Genomic DNA, 21,462 nt, shown 5'->3' with positions numbered 1-21,462 from the left:
AAGGTTGCTGGTTCTTTGAAAGCAGTGATAAGAAACAGGGAAGTGAGGATGGAAGTGAAAAAGTTACTACATGACAGTATTGTGATACCAACTCTAACGTACGGAAGTGAAGCTTGGACATTGTTGGAAGGACACAAGTCAAGAGTGAGAGCAGTGGAAATGAGTTATTTAAGAGGAGCCTGTGGAGTCACGTGGAGAGACAGGCTGACGAATGAGGATATAAAGGAGTGTTGTGGTGTGGATGTGGATGTGATAGGAAGCGTTATGAGGAACACACTGAGGTGGTTTGGCCATGTGGAGAGGATGGAGGGTGAAAGACTGACGAAGAGAGTGTATGTGAGTGAGGTGGAGGGTGGAAGAGGGAGGGGGAGGCCGAGGATGAGATGGAGAGATGGGGTGGAGAGGTATATGAGAGAGGGAGGTGTGAGTTGGGAGCAGGGCAGTGAAATGGCGGGGGACAGGGCGACTTGGAGGCGATTTGTTTGTGGCCACCCCAAACGGGATTGAGGCGTCTGGCAATAGATAGATAGATTGAATATATATATATATATATATATATATATATATATATATATATATATATATATATTATGTATATATATATATTATGTATATATATATATAATATATATATATATATATATATATATATATATATATATATATATATATATATATATATATATATATATATATATATATATCCATCCATCCATCCATCCATCATCCAATCTTACATTGCCCCATGAGAAACGTAGGAGTCCGGGGCTAAGCAGTTGGTCCCGACATTTAAGATGAGAGTGACCAGCCTCACTCATCCCTGAGTGGCATTACCTGAGCAATCAACCCCAACCATCCCTTGGATATAAACCTTCACCGGCTCAATCCGATTGGAGCGCAATAATTACTCACTAAACCACCAGGCACCAAAATTTGGTTATATGGTTACCACCCAACATAGTAAATGGTTTCCTGGTGTACAGGAAACCATTTGGCTTGTCACTCAGTGTAGAGTCACCCACAGGCAGGAGGAGGAGGAAAGAATTTAGGAAAGACAGAAGAGGAAGTGTAAAGTTACCCGTAGGCAGAAGGAAAAGGAAAGAATGAAGTAAAGGAAGACAGAAGAGAATGGAAGGAAAGAAGGATGGAGGAGAAGAAAGGGCAGACACCCGACAACAGCACTACATCAAATGAGTGGATGGTGAGCACCCCCACCTACCACAATATATATATATATAAAATATGCTTTTGTTATACAAACTCTAACTAACAACATCTTGTTATACAGGACCCTAATTAAGAATGTTTCACTAAATATGACATGTGTTAATGACACGTTAATATCAATTTGTTAAATAAGTAAAAGCATGGTACTGCCAAACTAACTCTACCCTAAACAAAAAATCAATAAAGATTAAACAATCACTTTGATATGAAGACACACCGATGGAAACAAAGTCTGAAATTACAACAACCTGAAAAATGCTGCAGTCAAAATGGCTGATTTCAGGCAGGAGAAATTTTCATGGCAAGAGAAGAGGAAAACCAAATGCAGAGTCACATCCTAGAGAAAAACATGTTCGAATATTGGGGAGGGGAAGTATTCTTCACACTTTCACTGACCCTGCTACCAAAGAAGTACTCCAATTCTACTCCACCTCACATAAAATAACATGGCCAAACAGCTGATACCCCAAGAGGTGGCTGGTATGGTGGAGGTACCTCTGTATCTAATTAGGTGATCCCAATTTCAGTACTGGGAGATAAACATATTTTTCATGCAAATAACTGAGTTACAGTACAATACTGTAATCTCCTGATTATCCGGACAGCCAATACCCGGACAATCCATCACCTGGACGCTGTGATCTGGCTGTTCGGAACCATTATTCATACATTTTTTCATAATATCCAGATAATATGCTTGCGTCCGGGTGGAAATTATGGTCGGGCAAACGTTTCTGCCTGGCCAGTCAGGAATAGCCTGGTGGTGCTGCCCTGTCTGGCTGGATAGTTTAACCAATGGTGAATGCTTGTCTATGGTTGATGGGTCTGCTTGACCATAGTAATTCCTTAGCTGTGGTTTATAGGTCCACATGACCAGATAGAGTACTGTTAAACAACAGAAACAAGTGTGGTACGATGTGCTGCAGTAACCTTTTACACACAAGGGCCCAAGTCCATTATCTGGATGGAGCCATTTCCAGGACATGCCTTTGGCTCTACTGTTTTGGATAATCAAGGGATTACTGTATGTGAATTAAACTAGCTTGAGGTCAACCCTTTGACTGAAGGTGGCATCCTATTTAGTTTATTCTTGCTGCAACCAGACAATTTTATTCAACATCAGAAAGGTCTCTCATATTTGAAGTGGCTTATCAGGGCTTCATCTAACCCATCCATTTCAGAAAGTCTCTCCTGAACTGAATGAAATTGCCCGGCAACAGCAGGAATTGAGTTAAAAAAAAAAGTTCTTAAATGGGTAAAGAAATTTTAGGTAGAATACCATGGTATGACTCAACAGTCAGTTTTCCTCTATCCTGCACAAAACAGTACATAACTCCCATACAAGCAGCAACCACTGCCTAAGTTAGAATATGGAGATACAACACCTTCAGAAATTCAGATAAGAAAATTCTACACCAAAACCTCCTATATCTCTAAGAGAAGTCTATCAAAGTTGGTGTGAATTCATATGGTGCCACTGATATCACACAGTGAAGTCACTGAGACTAGCAACAGGTGGAACAGTTAAAACACATACCTTTCATTACACTGTTAAAAAAAATTACTTTTTAATCCATGCCTATAAAAATTGTAGTTACATAGACAGCTTACCTAGTATGAATGGCACATGTACACTTGAAAGCAATAACTGGTCACCCCTCTGCTGACAAAGCTATGGACAATGAATCGCTCATTCTCTTCAAGGCGAAATAAATGCCAAGAGAGGATGAGTGTGTGAGTGAGTTCACAGTGAGATGACAAGGAAGACAACTGAAAGTGACAGACATATCCTACAGGCCCATGGTTTTGTCTGGGGGGTGGGAGTAGATATCAATTACTGCTTTCATTTGAATTCCGAGCAAAAATGTATCTGAACACTTGGCCTATTTTAAAGCATTACTTCATAAATGAAAATGTGAACATTTCCCTTTATATCTGCAGATATATAAAAAAATATATCAGTATATGGTTCTTTGTGATAAATACCAAAAGGACAAGCTGTACTTTTATAAAATTATATTGAGAGGTACCTCTCATCCATATTTGACAACCAGGCCAATATGAAAAATGTCACAAAGCTGATTAAAAAAACCACAGTTTGGTATCCAGCAGTTCAGATACTTTTTTTTTTTTCTGTGTAAGTAATCCTTTTTGATGACAAAAAGCAATATATTATAAGTACCTGACTGAACTGAACGGGAATATCACAAAGAATGCAATTCCAGCTTAATTTTCTAGGAAGCAAGAAAAGTTGGGAGAAGAAAACAAAATCAAGCTTAACCATGCCTCCCCATAACATACATCATAATTACTGGGAACACAACAAGTTAAACCCCTTTACTACAATAATATCTCAAAGTTTTATTTATACTACTGTCAGGTGATTTCATTCAATTTTGGGAAGACCTCTCACAGTGAAGGGGTTTGAGATGATCTCCATTAACCCCATCAATATGATGACATCAGTTACATTTCATTCTCACTACTGTCACATGGTTTTTACCTCAGGGGGACCTCTCATAGTCATCATTCATCATCATCATTCTTCTGGCCTGTTTCTCACGTAAATATAGTATTGGGTAAGACTGGGGAGGAAAGACAAAGAAGAAAAAAAAAAAAGTACAAAAGTGGAATAACTATAGCATGCTAAAGGATACAGGCCAGACAAACTCATTCACACATCATTCAATTCCCCAGAATCCTGAGTGGTAGTAAAGGGATTATTATAACTATTTTGTAAGTACAAGTTAACCAGGGGACAGGGGACAAGAAATATGAGATTAATCATAGATCTTCCCCTTGCCCACTTACACCCAGCCCAGCAAGGCAAGTTGCAACCTAAGCAGCAGAGCAACATTTTTAGTTATTATTACTAAAAGATCACCAGTATGAACTGAAGTACTGGAAATATCATTATTTTATTCCTGTAAATATAGGCCACAATTAATGCTCTACTCTAAGTTTTTATACCAATGTATGGGATGGGAATGCTGCTTGTATTAATACTGAAAACAATATACAGGCCCATCCAGAAAAAAAAATACAGCTGACCCTCCATCAATGCAGTAAATATGTTCCTGAAGGTTGCATTTTTCAGCAAGGATCATGTATGACAGAATACCATATTTCTGGCCACATAATGCACTGTACAACTGTACTGTAAAGTCAGTGCGCTGATCTGCAGCATGAAAGTATGGCACAAGTTTAAGAGAGAACTCTTATTGTGACCCATTTTATGAGTAAATATCTAAGGCTCACTTTGACAAGTATAGTAATTGGTAGTAAAGATGCTAAAAAACATTTAAAGAAAAGACATGAAATATTAAATAAAATTTTTTGTTGCTCTACTGTAACACTTGCACCCAGGCAGAACAAAAAAAAAAGTGGGTTAATGGCAGTTGCTGGTAAGAGGAAAACCTCCAGAGTAAACAAAGATGCCTCAGGGGTTTAGTGTGTGAGTTCTGGCCAGCCACACAAAGCACTGGAACTGTGGGCTAACCGTGGTGGCAGTTTTAGCTGTGGTTGTGGTCTTGGTAGGGGTGGCTGCTTGAGAAGATGGTGCTACTTTTCTCACTATTTTCCTAACCACCACCTTTTCCTCTTCCTCCTCCTCATCTTCCTCCTCTACATCATCCTCTTTTACTGCTTCTGCTAGTGCTGCCTCTACTTTCTCCTGTGATGTTTTATCTGTGGAAGGTGTTGGTAGTGCCTTCTTACTTGTGCTTGCAGCCTTGTCATCTTCTGCATCGCTCACCCCAATGACAGTTGTGGCAACAGAGGAGTCATCGGCAGAAGAGGGTGAGGGTGATGGGGCATCCTTACTGGCCAGCTGGTCAAGGGCAGCCTGTGTTGTTGCTGCTACCACTGCCTCTGCTACTTTCTCCAGAGCTTCTCTGTTAGGCACTGGTGCACTATCAGTCTTCTCATCACCAGGCAGACAGGGTGGGATGGGACTACTGGGACGGGGTTCATCCGGACCACTTGGTAACAATGTCTTTCCTTTAGTACCAGCTTCAATCGCACCTGCTCTCTCACCATTGACCAGACCTGAAGCTTCAGCCTTATCCTCTTTGGTTTTAGGAGGTGTAGCTGCCTCAGATGTAAACTGGTCTGGGGTGATGGTAGATACAACTGATTGTGCTCCAGGGAACAGTGGGGCAGATACAATTTCTCTTCCTTCCTTGTCAGTGATGGGTTCCTTTTTAGGTTTAATCAGATTTTCTTTCTCTGGTTCAGATGTGAACTGGTCAGGGGCAATTGTGGAAACCTCTGTTGTTGGGAGCCTCAGTGGGGCAGAAACATGATCCACGTCATCAGGTTTGGTATTTTCCTTTCTAGGTTGACTTCCTTCATTGTCAATGATCAGTTCCCTTTTAGGTTTGATCAGATTTTCTTTCTCTGGTTCAGATGTGAACTGGTCAGAGGTAATTGTGGAAACTTCTGTTGCTGGGAGCCTCAGAGGAGCAGAAACATGATCCATGTCATCAGGTTTGGTATCTTCCTTTTTGGGCTTACTTCCTTCCTTGTGAATGAAGGATTCCTTTTTAGGTTTAATTAGATTTTCTTTCTCTGGTTCAGATGTGAACTGGTCAGGGGTAATTGTGGAAACTTCTGTTGCTGGGAGATTCAGAGGGGCAGAAACATGATCCATGTCATCAGGTTTGGTATTTTCCTTTCTAGGCTTACTTATGGCACCCGTAGCTGCCTCAGATGTAAACTGGTCAGGAGTGACAGTGGAGACCTGAGTTGATGGGAGGCATATTGGTGCTGGTGCCAACACAAGATCTTTGGGTTCCTTGGGTTCATTTGGTGGTTGTGCAAGTTTTTCTGGAGTGCGTTCTCTTGTGAACTGATCTGGGGTAATAGTACTGACAACAGGGCCAGGAGACAAACACAATGGGGCAGACATAATATTCGAATCCTCAGGCTCAACCTGTGGTGTGGGGGTCGGATCGTCTCGTTCTAGTTCCTCCATGTCTGGAGGAGCTGGTGGCTGGTGGAAGTCCCCAGTGGATGTAGGAGTCTTGGAGGGACTGATTATCATGTGTGCTGAGTTAGTAAGAGAAGTAGATGGATCATTACACTGCTCAAGGCCTACAAAGGCAAGACTGACATGACTAGTGACAACACAAGGTACAGGTCCTGCTTCACTTCCACCAATTTCAACATTCTCTGGCGTTTCTCCAGTCGTCTTGGCATCCTTCACTAGTAACTGTGTTTCTGAGGGCAGTAAGGCATCCAACAGAATTTCTGGAACCTCCTGAGGTGGCAAGGGGCTGCTGGTGCCTCCTCGTGTTTCTGTGCCATTCTTATCATGGCGGAAGGATGTATCAAGACCAACCACTGCCAGGGCCTTCTCTGCTTCAGTCTGAGTGCTGTGTTCAGTACTAGAGATACTCTGGGTTGGCAGGGAGGTTTGTGTTCCCTGACCTTTGCTTAACCCCTCGGTCTCTGCCTCTGCTCCACCTGCAGGAACTTTACTTAAGTTTTCAGCATCCTTCCCTGCCCCACCTTTCTTTTCCTTATCCTCTTCAGCAAAAGAAGCAAAGTCTGAAATATCTGCACCTGTCTCTGTAGCCTCTGATGATACTTCAGCATCCCCACTGCTAGTCTGTGACTCAGATGGCAATTTAAAAGCCACCTCTTTGGTGCCAGAGATTTTTACTTTTTCTTTCTCCAATTCCTTTAGTGCTCCCTGTTTCTTTTGTTCAATCTGGTGCATCTGGTCTGCTATCTGCTCAGCTTCCTTCAGAGCTTCTTGGAGAGCAGAAACATCGACCTGTCCTCCTGTTGGACCTTGCTTGCTCTCCTGTACCTTAGCAACATCTAACTTCTCTGCACCCTCTTTCGCACTCTCCACTGGTGCCTTTCCAAATGTTGGAGCGATGGCATTTGGGGCAGTGGTGGAGGCAGGCACAGCAGTAGAGGGCAATGCAAGGGCGGGTGGGGCAGAATTTGGTGCAGCTGAGGAATCAAGCGCACCTGAGATTTCTTCCTCGTCCTCTAGCTCTTCCTCAGAAGTTGACTCTCCAGTGTGCTGTGCTGCCTTGAGTTTCTCCAGCTGAGCCACCTCTCCAAGCAGTCCTTCTGACAGACTGGACAACTGCTCTACCTGGGTTGATCAATCAAATGATAGTAAAGAATCTGAGGCCGTATTCTCACTGAATTACCCCTTCAACCAGGGACAACTTTCATATCTTATTCTTGTGCACCATCAAATAATTTTATTCAGTTTAGGGGAGACTTTAAATACTGGAGACATCAAATACAGCCATCACTGATCCCTTACCCCAAGATGACTTCCCTGAGTTGAATAAAATCTTTGATGGTAACAGGAATAAACACCAGATTCAAGAGGTTAAGGAGACTCTATAGCACCACTTCCTTACCAGGACATCAATATGGTCTTCTATGCTATGTGAGCAATAAATTGTTAGTAATGAAAAGTCGTAAATTACCATATTTCCTGCCACATAATGCACACTGACATACGATGTACACCCATGATTTGGCAAGAGGACTTCTGGAAAAAAAAAATACTCAATTTAATTTACCAATTATTCATATTCAACATCGACCAGTAAGTTGTGATGGGAAATAATTTTGCATAAAATTATTCATTAAAGTGGAAATAGTTGACCATACAGTACAAATCTTTCACCGTCACTTTCTGTATGCTAACAGCAATCAGCTGCCTTTTGTTTACAAATATTTATTTTGTGTATGCTTACAGCAATCAACTGACTTTTGTTTACAATTACCAATGCATTTGATGTGATGCAGTTGCTCATGCATGTGGATATCTAACCCACAGAATGCTTAATACGGTATGCCATTTACTTACGATGCAATTATGATAAAGCACACTCAAAGTGGTCTACAGCACTGAAACCTGAACTAGTAATTAGTAAGGCCACTGAGCGATTTGCTCTTGACTGTTGGTAGTCTTGGCTCTCACATTACGTTATTTTCACCATTCTGGAGAACAGGATTTTGCGGGTACCAGTCACCTCAACCTGTAGGCCTATCCCAAACCATGACCTTCGTGTTATAATGTGCAGGGTGATTTTTTTAAAGCAAAACATTTGGGTAAAAGTGTGTATAATACGGCAAAAATTATGGCAGATGCAATATGCAAAATAAGTTAATAAGGAACAGATGGTAGAAAGCCTCCAAAGCTCACAAGAATACAGTCCTTGGTCTTGCATGATCAGGTGGCAAGTACCATACATGAGAAAAAAATAAATCACACTGATGTATAATAAAAGCAAGAAAAATAAAACTCTCACAATGACACAGAGTCTCCTCCTTGGTCATCTTCAGGTATGCTGTGAATTATGAAGAAATCATTATCATATCTATTAATTTTTGTCTGGAATTAACACAGTAACCCCCTGAAGAGTATATAATAGGTAATACAGTATTTTAAGCATTCTGCATGCATTACATTTCAAATTTCCAGGCCTGTAGAATGAAACTGGTGGAAAAAATTAAGCTTCACTTCCTAATGCAATATGTACCACTGTACTATATTCACAATAATATGCAGAGGTTCTCTAAAAAGGGACTGATTAAAATTCAGGTAACTGCAATATCCATCATCTTAGTCATAAATGAACAGCACTTTGTTTAAATCTCAGCTTCCACTAACACAGCCTCACAAGTAGTTACCAGAAAAATGTAGATTTATACATCCTGTAAACTGATCATAACCTTAAGATGCCACCATATCCATGTACAATGCTATTTCCTGCCACTAAATGGTGTTTTAGGATCCATGGTCATCCTACTTGCATATTTTCCTTTCGTATTTCTGGATCATAGCCACCCCTTTTATTAGTGGGAAAAGGGAAGAAGAAGACGAAAACAATGATAGCAATGGTGACAGCAATGATGATGACAATAGCAATTACTGTATGGTGGTGGTGATGATAATACTAACAATGCAGACAATGATCATGATGACAGCATAATTCATAAGATTACAGAAGTCGTCATCACCTGTAACTCTTGCAGGTGTCTGCGGAGGGAGGTGGGGAGGGACGTGTCTTCACTGAGGGTGGCAGTGGGACCCTCGCTGCTCCCATCATCACTTCCAAGTTCGCCGACCTCTTCCTGGTGTAAAGTGAGGATGACATGCAGTGTTACTGGGATGGAGTTTAATACTGTACTGTACACAGTGTATTTTATCTATCTATCAATTGCCAGACACCTTAATCCCATACGGGGTGGCCACAAACAAATCGCCTCCATGTCGCCCTGTCCCCCGTCGTTTCACTGCCCTGCTCCCAGCTCACATCCCCCTTCCTCATATACCTCTCCACTCCATCCCTCCATCTCATCCTTGGCCTCCCCCTCCCCCTCTCCCCCTCCACCTCATTCACACACACTCTCCTCGCCAGTCTCTCACTCTCCATCCTCTCCACATGGCCAAACCACCTCATTGTGTTTCTCCTGATGCTTCCAATCACATCCACACCCACACCACAATGCTCCTTCACATCCTAATTAGTCAGTCTGTCTCTCCATGTGACTCCACATGTTTCTCTCAAATAACCCAGTACCACTCCTCTCACTCTTGACTAGTGTCCCTCCAACAAGGTTCAAGCTTCGCATCCATACGTTAGAGTTGGTATCACAATACTGTCATGTAGTAACTTTTTCACTTCCATGTTCACTTCCATGTTTCTTATCACTGCTTTCAAGGAACCAGCAACTTTTCGACCTTGTTGTACCCTTTCAAGCACTTCACCCTCCAAACTTCCATCCTTACTCATCACACTACCCAAGTACTTAAATGTACTCACATTTTCTATTTCCTCGCCATCCAACCTCACTATACATTCACTGACTTCACTTCTCTGGAAGACCATAACTTTACTCTTCCCTACATTCACCTTTAGATTCCCTTTCTTACACACTCTCCCTAACTCATCCACCAAGCCTTGCAGCTCCCTTTTGTCCTCATTTAACAACACAGTATCATCCGCAAACAACAGTACAGGGAGTTTCCAAACACTGCCCTCTCTCATTAGGGCCACTCCAACATCCACTGCCCTACCTTGTATCTCTTTTATAACCCCATCCATATACAGACTGAACAACCATGGAGACATGACACATCCCTATTTCAACCCAACCTTCAAAAAGAAAAAATCACTCAGTTCACTATCCACACACATTGCAGCCTTAGCCCCCTCATACATACTCTTCACAGCATTCAACAACTTCCCATCTACTCCATATATTCTACTTTCCACAATCCTTGTCTATCCACCCTGTCATATGCTTTCCCCAAATCCATGAAGGTTGCATACAACTTCCGTCCCTTCTTTAGAAACTTTTCCACTAAGGATTTAAGAATGAATATCTAATCTACACAACCTGTTTCCTTCCTAAAACCTCCCTGTTCTTCTCCTCTGTTATTTCCCTAACTGTCAATAAGTATCCTACCATACACATTTCCTAATACACTAAGAAGACAAATGCCCCTTTTCCTTTGTACAAGGGAATAATTACACCAGACTTTCAATCCTCCAGGACTCTACCTTGCTCCCAGGCCAACCTGCACATCTTCCACATCCATACTACTTTCTCCCCCCCGTGCTACAGCATTTCACCACACATTCCATCAATTCCTGGGGCTTTCCCCATTTTGACTTTTTTCATTGCTTCTACAACTTCCATCCTACTGAATTCCTCCTCTCTTCTTACCTCCCTCCTTCTCCCAGCCATTCCCCAGCCACTTATACTCACATTACTTTCATTCTCTATGTTCAACAATTCATTAAAGCATTCTCTCCATCTGCTCACTTTTCTCCCTTCTCCACTAGTAATCTACCATTTTCACCTTTCACTCCCCGACTAACTTCACTGCCACCCTGTCTAATTCTCTTCACCTCTTTCCAGAACATTTTCTTACATTCCCTCCACTTTACACAGCGTATTGACTAATTATATTATTCACTCTGCTGGGAGTAGGACTGTACGGCTGTATCAGACTGAAAGATAGATTGAACAGGGAGAATAAATACTGGGTATTATGAAACATACTAATTTTGCACATCTTTTTTGAAGACAGTTAAGGGAATGTCTGGGAAGAAATTGAATCCATACTTTGTACTGTATTACAAGAATTAAAAGGTTAAACAGCATCAGAAGATAAGTGACTGAATATTTTCATCAAAGGTGTATATAGTAAATTATCACATGATTTGCTAATAATCACCATGCACTGAAGGCAGTAGAATTTCTAAAAAAACAGCAAATTAGAGATGACAGATTTAAATGAATCTAGCTTCCACATGTACACCATGTACAAAAAACAGTACTGCAGACCATAAACTTCTCTCACTACAACAAGGTTTTGGCAATAAACAAAATTACATAAACTCATAACAGTAACAGTACGTTATGAAGTCACAGAGTATGAACTCAGGGATTAGGGACTGAAGAGGGAGGGTGCCAGAGATCGAGCTGCATGGAAAGCCATCATTAGGTGACCAAGGCCAACGCATGCAACCATGTTGGAGCCTTTATACATAATATGAATGAGTACTGTATTGCAAATACTGCCAGATGATACATCCCAACAATGACTACCTTGAAAGGGTACAACAAGGAAGAATGGTTGCTGGTTCTTTGAAAGTAGTGACGAGAAATAGGGAAATGAGCATGGAAGTAAAAAAGTCACTGCATGACAGTACTGTCATTTCAATTCTAAAGTCTGGAAGGGAAGCTTGGACTTTGTTGGAAGGTCACAAGTCAAGGGTGAGAGAAGTGAAAATGGGTTAACTGAGAGAAGCATGTGGAGTTACATGGAGAGACAGACTGAAAAATGAGGAAGTGAAGCACTGTGATGTGGATGTGGATGTGATAGAAAACATTACGAGATATACAATGAGGTGGTTTGACCACGTGGACAGGATGGAGGACAAGAGACTAACGAGCAGAGTGTATATGAGTGGGGTGGAAGGGGGTAGAGGGAGGGGAAGGCCGAGGATGAGATGGAGGGATGGAGCGGAGAGGTATATGAGAGAAGGGGGTGTGAGCTGGGGGGAGGGCAGTGAAATGGTGGTGGACAGGGTGAGAGGGAGGCTTCTTGTTTGTGGCCAACCCTTATAGGATTAAGACATCTGGGAATAGATAGATACACAGCAACCAAGAAAAATAATAAAAATATAATATGAAAGTAAAACTGCAATGAACAAAATTCAAACTTAAAAAAACCTTAATAATATAAAGCAACATGATGCTGCCTCCTTCAAAATCTGCTGACATACAGTATTTTACATTTTATTCCCATCACCAGACAACTTTTTTCTGATCTGGAAAACTTTAAATTGCTGGGGTTAGATACAGCCTTCATCAACTCCTTCACAATAAGAAATAATCCTTAAGCTAAATTAAAATATCTGGCAATTGCCTGATTAAAATAAAAAAGATGTCAACTGACTGAAGGAGTCAACATGGAACTGAAGGAAGAAAAGTCATCTGTCAATATCAAGCACAGTGAATATCATAATATAAGGGAAAGATATACATTGCTGTTTAGATGTGGGAAGGAGTATTTGCAACTGATGTGGGAAGGAGTATTTGCAACTGGTGGAAAACAGTCCAAATGAATAGACATGCTAAGATGGAGGATTAAGCCACAAATTAATTAAACATCTCACTAGTGCTACAGGTAATATAGAAGAGCAGTATAAAACAGCATATTTAATAATAATAATAATAATAACAATAATAATACTAATAATAATAATAATAATAATAATAACAATAATAATAATAATAACAACAACAACAACAACAATAATAATAATAATAACATCATCATCATCACCACCATCATCATCATCATCACTGTCATCATCATCATCATCATCCGGATCTCCTTTCCCACCCTAGGGCAGGGTGAGGAGTAGCAATGTCCAGACAGCCTAAGTTTGCCCACTCCAATGGGCCACCCATCCATTCAGCCCCCAGAATCCTGGCTCTGTCTGATATGCCACATTCTGTAGTTTCACATAAATGTATCCAAGAGACTCAATCTGAAATCTATCTATTGCCAGACGCCTCAATCCCGTTTGGGGTGGCCACAAACAAATCACCTCCAAATTGCCCTGTCCCCCGCCATCTCACTGTCCTGCTCCCAACTCACACCCCCATCTCTCATATACCTCTCCACCCCATCCCTCCATCTCATCCTCGGCCTCCCCTTCCCTCTTCCTCCCTCCACCTCACTCACATACACTCTCTTCGTCAGTCTTTCACCCTCCATCCTCTCCACATGGCCAAACCACCTCAGTGTGTTCCTCATAACGCTCCCTATCATATCCACATCCACACCACAACGTTCCTTTATATCCTCATTCGTCAGCCTGTCTCTCCATGTGACTCCACAGGCTCCTCTTAAATAACTCATTTCCACTGCTCTCACTCTTGACTTGTGTCCTTCCAACAACATCCAAGCTTCACTTCCGTACGTTAGAGTTGGTATCACAATACTGTCGTGTAGTAACTTTTTCACTTCCATGCTCACTTCCCTGTTTCTTATCACTGCTTTCAAAGAACCAGCAACCTTTCTTCCTTGCTGTACCCTTTCACGCACTTCACCCTCCAAACCTCCATCCTTACTCATCACACTACCCAAGTACTTAAACATACTCACATTTTCCGATTCCTCACCATCCAACCTCGCTGTACATTCACTGACTTCACCTCTCTCAAAGACCATCACTTTACTCTTCCCTACATTCACCTTTAGATTCCGTTTCTTACACACTCTCCCAAACTCATCCACCAAGCCTTGCAGCTCCCCTTCGTCTTCACTCAAAAACACAGTATCATCTGCAAACACCATTACAGGGAGTTTCCAAATACTATCCTCTCTCACCAGGGCCACTCCAACATCCACTACCCTACCTTGTACCTCTTTTATTACCCCATCCATGTACAGATTGAACAACCATGGAGACATGACACATCCCTGTTTCAACCCAACCTTCAAAGAGAAAAATTCACTTAGTTCACCATCCACATGCATTGCAGCCTTTGCACCATCGTACATACTCTTCACAGGATTCAACAACTTCCCATCTACTCCATATATTCTTAACACTTTCCACAATCCATGTCTATCCACCCTGTCATATGCTTTCTCCAAATCCATGAAAGCCGCATACAACTTCTTTCCCTTCTCTAGAAACTTTTCCACTAAAGATCTAAGAATGAATATCTGATCTACACAACCTCTTCCCTTCCTAAAGCTTCCCTGTTCTTCTCCAACTAATTTCTCTGTTCTTTCTCTAACTCTGTCAATAAGTATCCTACCATACACTTTTCCTATTATACTAAGAAGACAAATGCCCCTATGATTACCACACACTTCTTTTTCCCCTTTTCCTTTGTACAAGGGAATAATTATACCTGACTTCCAATCCTCTGGGACTCCACCTTTCTCCCAGGCCAATCTGCACATCTTCCACATTCATTCTACTACTATCTTTCCCCCATGCTTCAGCATTTCACCACACACTCCATCAATTCCTGGGGCTTTCCCCATTTTGACTTTCTTCATTGCTTCCACGACTTCTATCCTACTGATTTCTTCTGTCTTCTCACCTCCCTCCTTCTCCCAGCCATTCCCCAGCCACTTATACTCGCATTGCTTCCATCCTCTATGTTCCATCTGCTCACTTTTTCTCCCTTCTCCACTAGTAATCTACCATTTTTATCTTTCACTCCCCTGCTAACTTCACTTCCACCCTGTCTTACTCTTTTCACCTCTTTCCAGAACATTTTCTTACAGTCCCTCCACTTTACACTCAAATTCCTTCCAAATTCCTCATCCACTCTCTTCTTACTCTCTCTTACTAATCTTTTCACCTCTCTCTTTCTTTCTACATATAACTCTCTCTTCTGCCTCTCAACTTCTTCCACGCCCCTATTTCTCATCCATTCATTGTATGCTTTCTCCTTTTGTGCCACAGCCTGTCTCACCTCCTCAGTCCACCACGCTGTTCCTTGCACCTCCCTCCGTCTTCTCTTCCTTCCACACACCACATCACATGCTGCGCACATTTCTTCTGTAAAAATCCTACACACACCTTCCACATCTCCCATCTGCTCCAATTCGTATTTGCCCAATCGTTCCTCCACTTCTGTCTTATACACTGCCTTTTTTTCATCCACTTGTAACTTTTCCACTCTCCTTGCAACTACTCTTTCCTCTCATCTTTCCCTTCTTTTATTCCTCCATCTTACTTGAATTCTAATTCTGGCCACCACCAAGTAGTGGTCAGAAAGTCCACTCCCCCAACCTCTATGAGCTCTTGCATCCATTACACATCTTCGCATCCTTTCATCCACACACACATAATCAATCATTGCCTTCCTTTCATTCAGTTCACCACCCACCCCTCTCATCGCTCGCCATGTATACCTGTGGATCATTTTATGCCTGAAAAGGGTATTGGCTATCACCAACCCACTCCCAGCACAAATGTCCACTAACGCACTCCCATTCTCATCTATCTCAGCAGGCACACCCCACTCACCAACTATTCCATCCACCTTCACATTCCCAACTTTACCATTCATATCACCAATCAAAAACACTCTCTCATTCCTTCCAAACTTTTCCATGCACACTTCTACATTTGTCTAGAACTCTTCTCTCACTCTTCTAGCACGATCTTGTGTTGGCGCATACACACACACAATTGCCCACATTTGTATTCCAACTTTCAACTTTACCCACACAATCCTTGACCCAATCTGAAAGGCGTGCCATATCCCTGATCAACAACATTCATCCAGCCAGCTCGATCTCTTGTCAGTCCCCTAGCCTCACCAACTTCCGTACCTCTCTTCTTCAAACACTCATCCACCATATCCCTCTACCTTCTCCTTACCCTACCCCACTTTCTCCCTCCTACAAATTTGCTCAGACATAATTATGTTTTTCACCACACTGTTGCTATCCATTCTCTCCATTTTGACCATACCATCTCTTCAATTCTGGTGTCCAAGACTTCCTCACTCTGCATCTTTCATAAATCACATTATTTCATGTCCTATCCACTCTCTGTACTCCACATACATTCCTCAACAGTCCCATCTCTGCTGCTCTCACTCTTGACTTTTCATTTTCATGCCACATGATAGTCTCATATCCATTTGTTAAAGTTGGCACTAACACTCTTTTATGTAGGCCTCATGCAGCTGCAACACTCTAGCCTCTGTTTCTTATCAAGGCCCTCATAGCACCAGCTACCTTCCTTCCTTGTGTCACTCTACTTTCCACTTCGTTTGCAAATTTTCCTCTCTTTCCTACTACTGTATCCAGGTATTTGAACTCTCTCACCAATCCCAGTCTCTCTCCGTTCGCTGTAACATCACACTGGGAGTCACCTTCTCTCTCAATTACCGTCACTTTACTCTTTTCTACATTTACTCTCAAGGCACGACGCTCACAGACATCAGCAAAACTCTGCACTATTCTACCAAGCTCTTGTCCGGTATTTGCAAGTAGCTCTGCATCATCAGCATACAGCAATTTTGAGATATTCGATCCATCACCATTCATTACCAACGGCATCCCCCTCTCCATTACTAGAGTTTTTCTTTCTCTCGTCATCACATCCATATATGTGTGTGTGTGTATATATATATATATATATATATATATATATATATATATACTGCATATATATATATATATTGAACAACCATGGGGACATCACATAACCTCGTCACACACCAACACTGATTGTGAACCATTCACATAGATGCCCATTTACCCTTACCCATGCCTCACTGCCATCATAGAAACTACCGACAGCACCTAGTACTGTAGCTTACCATCTCTGCCGTACATGCACAAAATCTTCCACAGTCCTTTTCTGTCTACTTTGCCGTATGCATTTTCTAGATCCATAAATGCCATAAACACCCTGTAGTCCTTCTCACGAGCCTTCTCCACTGTCCGTCTCACTGCAAATATTTGATCCACACATTCTCTGCCACCCCTAAAGCTGCCCTGTTCATCACTCACTAGGACTTCTGATATATCTCTTACTTTTTTTAAAATAATTTTTCCATGTACCTTCCCTACAACATTCAATAAACTTACGTCACAATAATTCTTGCACTCACTTTGCTCACCTTTATTTTGGTACAGGGGTACAACAACAGTATTTTTCCACTCTGCTAGCACAGTTTCACTCAACCCATGCCTTCTTACATATCTCCAGCAAGCACTTCATTCCACTCTCCCCAATAACAATAATAATATTTATAATAATTATGATAATAATAATAATAATTAATAATGATCATAATAATAATAATAATAATAATAAATAATGTTGTTCCACCCATCCATCAGACAATCCAATATTGGAACATAGGCGTACTGTATAAAGACCTAGGGCTAGCCTATGTACTAAGTCCACTCACAAAGGTGACAGTGAGTAGCTGCATTTCTCTGAGCAGCATTCCTTGAGCAATAGACCCCACCCACCAGTCAAAAGTAGACCTTTTGGGGTCACATCAGGCTGAATTGCATTAATCACTAAGTTGCAACTTATCTCAACAAAGGACATGGCTCTAACTGTTACATACCTTAGCAGAGGATGATTTAAAATTGAATTTCCTGCACTTTTTCTACCAGTGTTCACTTGGAAATATGCATACCCATTTTTCGTAGCATGCTCTCTTCCACCTGATAGCCATATTTCTGGTCTCTGACTGCATAAAATATAGATACATTTTGGTCCAACCTAAAAACACTTAACTTTTGGAAGTTGCTGCATTCCAAAATATATGGTACAGATTGATTTATACATAAGTGGTTCATCACATTCTCTGTGGCCCAGTGTAATAAAAAAATCAAGTGGATTCATTTGGGCAAAAAAAATGAAAAAAAAAAAAAATCTTTTACACTTGATGTGAAGTACTGTAGTTGATTTTCATAGGTCTCAGTTTATTTAACTCATTATACTGCCAGACATATGATGAATGAATGTGGCTTAACATCTACAGAACAGCTACCTCCCAGTGTCAGGAATGAGCAAACCAGCTGCTGTAATTCATTCATTTAATTACTACAAATTATAGCAATATCACTGTGAAAAAAAAATTGGATAGCTGAGCTTACATCATATCAACCATACAAAACTAATATGAATAAAAGGAACACTGACCAAATAACCCCAGCTGTAAATAAGTAAAGTTAACATAAAAAAAGTATGTCATATGTATTTCTTCCTCACAAAGGCAATTGTAAAATTGAGGCATATAAGAGTAATATGAACAATAAGTCTACGATTCACTACCTGAAGGAATGGTTTTTCTGGGAAGAAAAAATCCAACAAATGTGTCGAGTAGGTATATTCATATTAAAAGGCAACATTAATACAGGATAGCAAAACAAACTTAGTAAAGTTTTAGCAAAAAAATGTAAAAATCCAAAATTTTACCCTACAGTAAAACCTCAATATAACGGACATCAATTGACTGGAATTCGCTTTTATCGGACTCGAGGAGCTACCGGACTAAATTCCTATATATCGGAAAAAGTCCGATAAAGCCAGAAGCAGTCCAAACTGCCTGACCACTTTTGCTACATTCACCACAATAAGGTAAATAAAAGACATGTAGTAGTAGTAGTTGTTGTTCCCTAGGCAGTCTGGCCGAACAGCCCTGAGTCCCTTAGGAAGGCCATGTCCGAGACCGGACTTTCCCACAGAGCTCTCAAAGAGTGTATGTTGTGTTGTTGGCATAGGTGATTGTGTGCAATGCTGTCTTCTATAATGTGCTTAACAGTATTGGGTGTTGTGTTGCATCCTGGACAGGCATCAACGACGGAGTTATCCAGCCTCTTCTGGTAGCTTAAGAGGGCTGGATGGTGACCACATCTCAGCCTGGCCAGGTGGACCCTGTCCTCACGAGGAAGATAGGATTCAGAAGGGTGGATGTCAGGAGGCCATGCATGCAGCTGTGTGTTGTCTTTAAGTGACTGAATGGAGTGGTGAGTGATCTGAGTGTGGATATGCTTCTGGAAGCTTGTCTGATGTGGGGGAGGGGGGAGAGATGACAGTATTTGTGTATGGTATCGTGTGCTGGGTGTTGTTCTGATGTTCCTTGGTGTGGGTGGATGTGCTGCCATGTAATATAGTGGATGTTGTAGGTTTGTGGAGGCTGCAGCAAGAAACTGGGTGCCTCTCATGTCTAGGTGATCCTTGACTTTGAGGACTTTGGTTTCTTGATGTAGGTGGTCTGTGGGTGTAGTAGCTGTGCAGCCTGTGATTATTTTTTGGGCCTTGTTCTGTATGGTCTGTACAGTGTTGTACTGTAGTGTGTTTTGGTGAGGTTAGAAGCCCAGGCAGGGCTTGCATAATTCATCACTGAACGTATGTATTGTTTGTATACTGTGGTGGTGGTTTCTTTGTTGTGTCCGAATGTTGTATGGGCAAGTGACCTCAAAGCATTGAGTCTTGGTGTTATTTTATTTTTAATGTTTGTGATGTGTTGTTTAAATGACACTGATGTATTGTATGTTACACCAAGGATTATGGGTGTGTGTGTGTGTGGTAGGGGAGTGTTGTTTATGGTGAGGTGTGGGATGTGACTGTGTTCTGCTGTCCAGTTTGTGAGAAGAGTCAGTGTAGATTTGGCTGGGGCAATTTTGAGCCTGTTTGTGGTGAACCATTCCTGTAGTGTGTTGAGGTAAGGTTGAATGATGTGTGCAGCTGTGTTTGCATTTTGGTGCGTACATGTAAGTGTTATATCATCTGCATAGGAAGCTATGTGTATCTGTGGTGTGTGGGGTGTGGGTACGTCGTGCATGTATAGGTTAAAGAGTGTAGGGGACAAAACAGATCCTTGGGGGATGCCGTTTGTGAAGTTTCTGATGTTAGAAGACTGACCGGCAAATGTTACGTGTGCACATCTGCCAGCTACGTAGTTTGCCAGCTATCTTTTTGTGTTATTGTGCATGTTTGTGTTGAGTATTTTGTTTGTGATGTTGTGGCGGGGGATGGCATCAAAAGCTTTGCTAATGTCTAGTGTGACTAGGAGTGTTCTGTGTGGTGGCCTAGCTGAATTCATGCCATCGAAAACTCTCTGTGTAAGGTCTGTAAGAAGGATGTTTGTGGAGTGTAGTGGCCTAAAGCCATGTTGTGACTGGGCTAGGGAAATGTGAGGTGTGACTAGTTGTCATATCAGTCGTTCAGAGACTTTAGAGGGAGTGCAGACGAGTGTGATGGGGCGATGTGAGGAGGGTAACGTGGGGTCTTTGTTGAGTTTAGGGATAGTGATGATATTGCCATGCTTCCAGATGTTGGGTATTATGTTGTGTGAGTAGCTGTAGTTTGATATGTTGGTGAGTGCTTGTATGCCTTGTGGTCCTTGGTGTTTAAGGTGAATGTTGCTTATGTTGTCTGGTCCACAGGCAGATGAGTGCTTGAGGTTGTTAATGATGTGCTTCGTCTGGTTGTAAGTGAAAGGTGCATAGTCTGGGTCTGTAGGGAACTGTCTCTTACGTCGGATGATACATCGGTCTTTGGGATAGGGGTTTAGATGGCTGACTTGTGAAAAGTGATTGATGAGAGTGTTTGCTTGTTGTTTGTTTGAGGGTATGGTGTCTGTTGTTGTGATGGCAGCGTGTGATTGTGTGGTGTTGCTGTTGGAAAGTGTGATGCTGTTTAGTGTTTTGTAGAGTTTGCTGATGTTTGTTTTGTGGTAAAAGTGTTTGGAGGTAATTTTTCCAGTTTAGTGTTTGCTGTTCTGATATTTTATTGTTTATCTGAGTGTTGAGTTCATGTATTTGTTGTACAGTGTCTTGTGTATGGGGTGTTGGGGAGTGTCGCAGTGTGTCCCATTGTCTGATGAGGCCTTGAATTTCTGGTGTGAAGTTGGGGTTGTGTCTCTTTCTGTTGCCTCTAGGGATGTGTCTTTTGTCTGCATTTTGTATAACTGTATTGAAAGTGTGCACAGCGGTGTTGATGTTTGTGATGGGTGTGCTGTTTAGTGTTTCGAGATGTTGTTCTGTTTCAAAAGACATGTTTATCAGTGTACAGTACAGTATTATTATACAGTATATATTTTGCCATTTGTTTAATGTAGCTAAGTCATAACACAGTACAGTACCGCAATGGTAAGCAAGTCAGTTTAAAAACCATTCATGCGATCAAGACTAATGTCTGATATACTGAAAAAGTCCAGATT

General features: G+C 41.5%; 1 protein-coding gene across 2 annotated transcripts in view; it reads right to left on the bottom strand.

Moving 5' to 3' along the window:
- The window catches only part of RIC-3 (RIC3 acetylcholine receptor chaperone), a 488,355-nt gene that overhangs the window by 84,081 nt on the left and 382,812 nt on the right, over window positions 1-21,462 (bottom strand). For both annotated transcript variants that reach the window (XM_080266705.1, XM_080266706.1), the window contains 2 exons: window positions 9,229-9,342; window positions 4,727-7,339 (listed from right to left, as the gene is read on the bottom strand). In XM_080266705.1, the coding sequence (XP_080122831.1) occupies window positions 4,727-7,339; window positions 9,229-9,342 (2,727 nt within the window). The remainder of the gene's footprint in view (window positions 1-4,726; window positions 7,340-9,228; window positions 9,343-21,462) is intronic.

This window comes from Coenobita brevimanus, chromosome 21, assembly GCF_032717465.1.
Source record: "Coenobita brevimanus isolate Jiangsu-jjx chromosome 21, ASM3271746v2, whole genome shotgun sequence".
Taxonomy (NCBI): Eukaryota; Metazoa; Arthropoda; class Malacostraca; order Decapoda; family Coenobitidae; genus Coenobita; species Coenobita brevimanus.
This window is presented reverse-complemented; position numbering and strand designations above follow the sequence as displayed.